General features: G+C 47.0%; 1 protein-coding gene across 1 annotated transcript in view; it reads right to left on the reverse strand.

Moving 5' to 3' along the window:
• The window catches only part of Ophn1 (oligophrenin 1), a 303705-nt gene extending 299588 nt beyond the window's left edge, over nt 1-4117 (reverse strand). The window contains exons 1-2 of the mRNA XM_013031646.1: nt 4010-4117; nt 3192-3361 (exon numbers count right to left, since the gene is read on the reverse strand). Of these exons, the coding sequence (XP_012887100.1) occupies nt 3192-3345 (154 nt within the window). The 5' untranslated portion in view covers nt 3346-3361; nt 4010-4117. The remainder of the gene's footprint in view (nt 1-3191; nt 3362-4009) is intronic.
• Between the last annotated feature and the right edge of the window lie 3999 nt (nt 4118-8116).

Below are 8116 nucleotides of genomic sequence, written 5' to 3' on the forward strand. Positions count from 1 at the left end.
AGCTCAAGGCTAGCACTCTACCACTTGAGCCACAGCGCCACTTCCGGCTTTTTTCTTTTTGCTTATGTGGTGCTGAGGAATCGAACCCAGGGCCTCTGGCATGCAAGGCATGCGCTCTACCACTGAGCCACCTTCCCAGCCCCTAGAACACTATCTTTGAGGGGGAAAAAAGTCTTAGGAACAGCACCTATTCCCTGTATTTAAACCACAAGACTGGCCAATAAAAAAGTCAAGGAGTCAGATACCAGTGGCTCATACTTGTAATCCTAACTAGGACCTCAGGAGGCTGAGAACTGAGGATTGTGATTCAAAGCCATCCCAGAGAAAGAAAGACTCTGAGACACTACTTTCCAATTAACCAGTGATAGAATACCTGCCTAGCAAGCACAAAGCTCTAAGTTCAATTCCAAGTATCCCCACAAAAGGGAAGATGGTTGGAGATATAGCTCCATGGTAGATTCACTTGCCTAGTATGCACAAGTCCTGGGTTTGACCCACATCACCACAAATAATTCCCTTTCTCAAATATTTTATTAAACTGCACTTTTTTTCCTTGTAAATCCTAATCCCTCTGACATATCTTAACTGGTCAGTTTTTAGCACCAACACTTTCCCAGTGCTTATCATGAGCCTTTTCACCAAGGATACTACATACAGCAGTTTGCTCTAAAAAGAAAGAAACCCAGCTGGGCACTGGTGGCTCATGCCTGAAATCCTAGTTACTCAGGAGGCTGAGATCTATGCATCTCAGTTTGAAGCTAGCTAGAACAGGAAAGTCTGTTAGACTCCAATTAACCACCAGAAAACTGAAAGTGGTGCTGTGGCTCAAGGTGGTAGAGCACTTGCCTTGAGCACAATAGCTCAGGGACAGCACTCAGGCCCTGAGTTCAAGCCCCACAACAGAAAAAAAGAAGGCCTGGGAATGTGGCTTAGGGTAGAGTGCTTGCATAGCATGCATGAAGCCCTGGGTTCAATTCCTCAGCACCATATACACAGTAAAAGCCAGAAGTGGCACTGTGGCTCAAGTAGTAGAGTGCTAGCCTTGAGCAAAAAGATCAGGGACAGTGCTGAGGCCCTGAGTTCAAGCCCCAGGACTGGCAAAAAAAAAAGAAAGAAAGAAAAGAAATTCAAACCTTCCTTCTTACTCTTCCAATGAACCTCCAGTTGTGTACCTACTTCTGTGGCACAACTTGCAGATTCCTCAACTTCTTTTTTTTTTTTTTTTTTTGTCGGTCGTGGGGCTTGAACTCTGGGCCTGGGCGCTGTCCCTCAGCTCTTCAGCTCAAGGCGAGCACTCTACCACTTGAGCTACAGCGCCACTTCCGGTTTTCTGGTGGTTTATTGGAGATAGGAGTCTCATGGTCTCTCCTGCCCAGGCTGGCTTTGAACCGCGATCCTTAGATCTCAGCCTCCTGAGTAGCTAGGATTACAGGCATGAGCCACCAGCGCCCAGCCCTCAACTTCTTAATGATCTCTGTTAGGTACAGACATTCCTCAAAGCCTGGCCCATAAGTGTCTAAGGGTCAGCATCTTAAATATCCCATCTTGCAGGAACCACCAGAAGTTGACTGTGTATCAGGCCACACAGAGCAAACCACTAACTAATCAAACAACCTGCAGGCACTTGAACAGTTCACAGGTTCTGCCCAAAACAGACAGACCACATGTGCAGATTCCAAACCAATTCCCAGGAGAGCAGTTACTATCCTGTTTGTCTCCAGTTAGGTTAGATCAGTCTTACATAGGTCCTCATACTGGATCTACACATAGGATTTGGGGGATAAATCTACTGGAAACAAAGGTGTAATTGTATAGTGGTGGCTTATGCCTATAATCCTAGCTATTCAGGAGGCTGAGATGTATAGTTCAGAGATTCTTACCTCCAATGGTAAGCCAGAAGTGGAGGTAGGGCACTAACTAGACTTGAGCAAAAAGCCAAGGGACAGCACCCAGGCCAAGTTCAACCCCGAGTACTGGCAGCAATAAAATAAAGGTTTAAGCATTGGGACATATTTGGCAAGGATTTCATTTTTCACCACCATCTTTTAGCCAAGAAGAGAAAAAAAGTGAATTATCACTCCACTCATTGCCTGCCATTCTCCTGGATGTATACTTTGAAACAAAGGGTTGGCTTGCTTTCTCTCTCTCTTTAGAGATGTTTATTATTCTTTCTTTTACTCCAAGCCTCCTGCCAACCAGCCGAAATAAAAACCTCCACATGAAGAAGGGGAGGGAAGAGGGTTCCATAGCTCAGGCAGCTGTGGTCACTGCAAAAGCCAAGCTAGGTGAGCTTCCTTCCCCAGAGTGGCCCAAGCCCCAGTTCTGGATTTAACTCCCTGAGGACTGGGCAACTTACACCAGGAAGCAGGCAGGTCTTTGTTCCACACTGAAATAGAATTCAGTGGCATGTGAAGTCAACCAATGATCCTGAGGATGAACTGCCCTTGACCTAAGCCATAGTTAGCATGCTAAACAACAACAACAAAATCAGTGGAGCAAAGGTGCACCCCTTCACAGCTGTCATAAGCAGAAACTAAGACAAAAATCTTTAGTCAAGCAGTTTGAAGCCAGCCTAGGCAGTAAAGTCCATGAGAGTCTTATCTCCAATTATCCATCGAAAAGCCCAAAATGGAGCTGTGGCTCAAGTAATATGAGACAGTCTTGAGTAAAAAAGCTAAGGGACAGAGCCCAAGCCCCGAGTTCAAGGCATAATACTGGCACAGACAACACCCCACTCTACCCCCCATAAAAACACTATTCAAATGCTGACGTTAATTCCAAATTCTTTAGGATGTGCTGGGGCCATTCTTTGGTCCTCTAGATGTCATCTTGTGGCAGACAAGGGATGTTGAAGTCCTCTAACAAACATTACAGACAGGTCAGATTGGCCTTTTGAATAATCACCTGCTTATTAAAGGTGACTATAAAGCCAAGACTTGAAGGTCCCTGGCACTGTTTCGGACCATGGTTTTAAGGTGAAAACCACTAAAGAGAAAAGTCCCAAACAGCTGTTCGCCTCTATCACTTTCCAAGTCGACTGATCCAAGTCGCAAAGCATCAGAAAGACTTCAGATGTCAGAAATCTTGGGGTGAGAGTCGTCCCAAATCTCACACCCCTTCACTTGCCCCTGTGATGGTAAAGGACAGAGCCACCCTATCAGGATATCAGTTCATGGAAGCTTTCCACTTACTTCTCATAGCGCTGATGAGCGCATTGCCGTCTTTGATTACATCTTTGATGAATTTGTTGGTCCTCTCCAGCTCCTGCTCATAACATTTGAGCCTCTCGCGGAAATCGGGGCTGTCCAGGTAGCAGTCGCTGAACTCCAGCGGGGGGTGCCCCATGATGGTGATGGTGGGGCTGGAGTGAAGGGGGCGGGGGGGGGGGAAGAAAAGACACAAAGACCGAGGGAATCAGTGGTGCTGTAGGGGAAGCAGGCCGGATAGACCGCACTCAGAACCCGTTTAAGAAGCCTCTTAGGCTCCCTCCCTTTTGGAGGACTGGTACCTGTTCCTAAGAAAGTCCCGGGGAGCGTTGAATGGTGCGCTGGAGGAGGCACGCTCGGCCCGAAGGTGGCTTCAGGTGAGGGGGAGCACGACTTCCCTAAAACAGTCAGATCCAAGCAGGGTGCTTCCTAGCAAGCAGCACGCCTCCAACGCATCGCCTCCGCACTAGGCAGTAAAACACACACACACACACACACACAGCCTCTTCAGAACCACCCGGTCCTTTCAGTGACACCTGGGCCCGCCCAGAGGTGTAGGCAGGGGGGTGATCGCGGGCGCTTGGAGCCACCTCTCCTCCCTTCTGGGCTCTCAGGGTTCCTCCGCTCCCCAACAGACTGCAGATTTCCTTCGGCGAACTCCCAGGGCCACCAGGCTTTCACTGTTCCCTCCCCCTTCTTAAAGCCAGAGCCTCCGCCCCGCCCCGCCCAGCGAAGTACAAATCTCCAGTCCCAGCCCTCGAGCTCCCCCTTCCTCGGTCTCGCGGATCGGTTGGTTTCCTTACCCTGGCCGGCTAGCTGACTACAAAGCTTCCTTCCTTCCTAGTCTACTGGAGCCAGCCTGCGGTCCTGGTAGTCGCGTGAAGGGTTAAACCCAGGCGGTTCCTCCATAGACTCTGAAGCAGGGCAAGAAGAGAATGAAGAGCGCGCCAGGCACAATAGCTGCGGTAGCCTGGCGCTTCCCTGCGGAAACTGGGGAGCAAGTCAGCGCCCTAGGACTCCAGCTGGAAAGCATGGCGGCCTGGGAGATGTAGTCTTTCCGACCGCACGCCCCATGACTCCTCCCTGCGATCTCCTCGCCACCCCTCCAGGGCTGCCGCACTCCCCCCAGCCAGTCCCAGCCCGCCTCAGACACTGGGGCAACGCCTAGCCCCCAGGGCCTAGGAAGTTTCCACCCATAGAGAAAGAACCTAGGAGTGGGTGTTGGGAGCCTGGCTCTCAGTTCCCATTATTTACTAGGATTGGAAGTTCCTTTCCCCATCGCTCTCCTGCCTCTTTCCACCCTCCCAGAAATCTACCAACTTATTTTCCTCTTTCTTTTCCTATTTCTCCTGGTCCAAGAAGTTAATTCCCATAGGCTTAGGTCCTATTGTAGGATCTCTGTAAGACTCAAGACCTATAACCAAAGAAAAAGAAAGCTGTAACGAGAAATTAACTTTTTCCTCGGTAGGACCTTAGAGCATGTTTTTTATTTTATTTTTATGCCTGTCCGTGGCTTGAACTCAGTCTCACAATCTCACTTGGCTTTTTCCACCTCAAGTCTAGTGATCTAGCACCTCAGCCACACTCCCACTTCCAGCTTTTTGGTAATGAATTGGAGGTTAGAGTCTCACGGACTTGCCTACCTGGGGTGCCTGCAAGCTGAAATCCTCAGATCTCCACCTGCTGCGTAGATAGAATTACAGCCAGGAGCCACCAGCACCTGGCTGAGCCGGATTTTTTTTTTTTTTACGGCCCAAGTCTCTGCAGAAATTGATGACTAAAGCATCTGATTTTCCATAGATTCATGGAAAACCTGAGAACAGAATGTTATAAAAGGCCGTGTAATTTATTTAAGAGGTCTCTTGTTCATTGTTCATTGAAAGAGAGCTGGAACTACTCCTGAAGACAGCTTCCTAGAGATTTCACAGTAGTTACAGCCTCCAACAACTGAAAAACAAATGTGCTCCAGAGCACAGAACCATTTTGATCTTGTGTTTATATGCAAGTGTCCTGTGAAGAGAACTAGAAAAGGCCAAAATGAGCAGAGCTCTCACTATAATAATGACTTATCCACCTGTACTAGCGTCCGGCTGCCCTGACATGTTGCCAATACTTAGCTTAAATTGACTTTATTATTTTATACTTCTAGGAATCAGAAATCACAACTACAATCCAAGTGCCAGTGGTTCACACTTGGAACATTTGGATGCTGAGATTTGAAGATTGAGCTTCAAAGCCAACTGGGGCTGACAATTCTGAGAGGCTCTTCTCTCCAATTAACCACCAAAAGCTCAAATGGAGGAGTACGTTCAGTAGTAGACTACCAGCCTTGAGCAAAAAAAAAAAAAATGCCAATGAAGCTGGGCACCAGTGACTTACACTTATAATCTTAGCTACTCAGGAGGCACAGATCTCATGATCACAGTGCAAAACCAGCCCACTATGAAAATCCATGAGATTTTTTTCTTTTTTTTATTGTGAAAATACCGTACAGAGGAGTTATAATTACATGGGCAAGATAATGAGTACATTTCTTATCAAGCATTGTTGCCTCCTCCTTTGTTTCCCCTTCCTATCCCTTCCCATTGAACTAGGCCCTGAGAGGAGACTGGAGCTGGGACAGCTTCCTTACAAGTCTTGTTTTTGTTTTAGGGATTATAGGAAAAACAAGAACCTTGGCTCCAACCAGCCCAGTTCTTGGAATGAAAAGAATGCCTCTAGGTCCCCCTCTCCTTAAAGACTTGACTCACCTTCAGCCGGTAATCCGCTCCTGCTGGCCTGCTGGCGACTTCCAGAGTTTACTATAAACTCCGCCTTTTCACATGTATATGTTAAACTCCACTAAACTCCTTTGTGTTTGTTTACTTTAAGCCCGCTTTACCATTAAATTTGTGGGTCATTTAAATCCAAAATGATAGGCTGGTTTAAACAGACATTATGTGATAAAGTGTAACCTCACTGGCCACCTGCGTGTGGTCTGGTATGACTGTGCAATCTTTTTTTTTTTCCGCTTTTTTTTTGGGGGGGTCCAGTCATGGGGCCTGAACTCTGGGCCTGAGTACTGCCCCTCAGCTCTTCAGCTCAAGGCTAGAGCTCTACCACTTGAGCCACAGCGCCACTTCCGGCTTTTTTCTTTTATGGTACTGAGGAATCGAACCCAGGGCCTCTGGCATGCAAGGCATGTGCTCTACCACTGAGCCACCTTCCCTGGCCCCTGACTGTGCAATCTTTTGGGTGTGTGACAATCTCATTAGTCGCCTACGTGACCAGGCTTCACCTTGTGATTTTTGTCTTTAAAAACCTAAGCACGTGGACCGCTCGGGGTCGCAGTATCAGCTCCCGAGCCTGTGCTGCAGCCCTGGCCGGTCAGTGTAGGAACCTTCTCAATAAAGTTGCTTCTTTAATATCAACTTTGTTGCGATGGGCTCTGCACTCCGGACGACTAGGTGGGCTTGCCTGCCTGAGTAGGGGTCTTCCTACTACACCATGAGATTTTTTTTATCTCCAGTTATGGTTCAAGTGGTAGATTGCCAACCAAAGAGGAGAGAGAGAGAGGGGAGAAGGAAAGAAGAGAGAGGGAGGAAGGAAGGCAAAAAGAAATTAAGAAAGAAAGAGAAGAAGGAAAGAGATAAAAGAGAAGAAAGATCAGAACCAAGCCTCACTAGGCTAAAACCAAGATGCCAGAAGGTCTGTGTGCCTTTCTGGACACTTGAGGAGAATCCATTTCCTTTCCTTTTCCAGCTTCTACAAGCTTCCCTGGTCCTCTGGCTCATAGCTACCTCCTTTAGTCTTCAAAGGTAGCAAAGACCAGTTAGGTCTTCTTTGAGTGTTATCATGACTCTTGACTCTCTTGCCCCCTTTCCTTCTAAGAACACTCATAATTACATCAGGTCCACTGCTTAATCAAGACCATCACTTTACTTTATGATCCTTAATTTATCACAACTTTAATACAAATAATGCTGTGATATAAAATAACATTTGCAGGCTCCAGGAATCAGAGTTGAGGAATGGGAGGCATTCTAGCATCTTCTACATTAACAGAAGTTGACTTGAACTGAGCACTGGTGACTCATGCCTGTAATCCTAACTACTCAGAAAGCTGAGATCTGAGGGTTGTGGTTCAAAGCTAGCCCAGATAAGAATGTCCATGAGACTCTTATCTCTAATTAATTACCAAAAAGCCAGAAATGCACTGTGTTCAAAGTGGTACAGCACTAGCATTAACACAAAAAGCCAGGGAAAGCACTTAGGCCCTGAGTTCAAGCCCCAGGACTTGCACCAAAAAGAGAGGAGTTGACTTACCCAAGGATGAGCAACTGCTTAAGTCACGGTGCTTCTTTTGTGTTTGTTTTGTGGTATTAGGATGAACTCAGAAAATGTACGCATTATCCTGCCCATGTAATTGTAACCCTTCTGTACAGTATGTTCACAAAAAAAATAAAAAATTAAAAAAAAAAAAGGATGAGCTCAGAGCCTCACAGTTACTAGTCAGGTAATCTACTGCTAAGTCCCACCCCCAAGCCATTTTTGCATTGTTTTATTTTGGGGTGTTTTTATTGTTGTTGTTGTTGTTGTTGTTTTGGTTCCAGTCCTGGAGGTTGAGGGCAGTGCTAAGCCACAGCTCCACTTTGGGCTTTTTTTTTTTTTTTTCCAATCCTGGGGCTTGAACTAGGGGGGCCTAGGGGCACTGTCCCTGAGCTCCTTTTGTTCAAGGCTAGCACTCTACCACTTGAACCACAGCACCACTTCTGGTTTTTCTGTTGATATACTGAGGAATGGAAATCAGGGCTTCACAAATGCTAGGGAAGGGCTCGGAAGGTGGCTCAGTGGTAGAGCACTTGCCTTGCATGCGCGAGGCCCTGGGTTCGATTCCTCAGCACCACATAAGCAAAAAGAAAAAAGCCAAA

The sequence above is a fragment of the Dipodomys ordii genome, unplaced genomic scaffold (assembly GCF_000151885.1).
Source record: "Dipodomys ordii isolate 6190 unplaced genomic scaffold, Dord_2.0 Scaffold142, whole genome shotgun sequence".
Lineage (NCBI taxonomy): Eukaryota > Metazoa > Chordata > Mammalia > Rodentia > Heteromyidae > Dipodomys > Dipodomys ordii.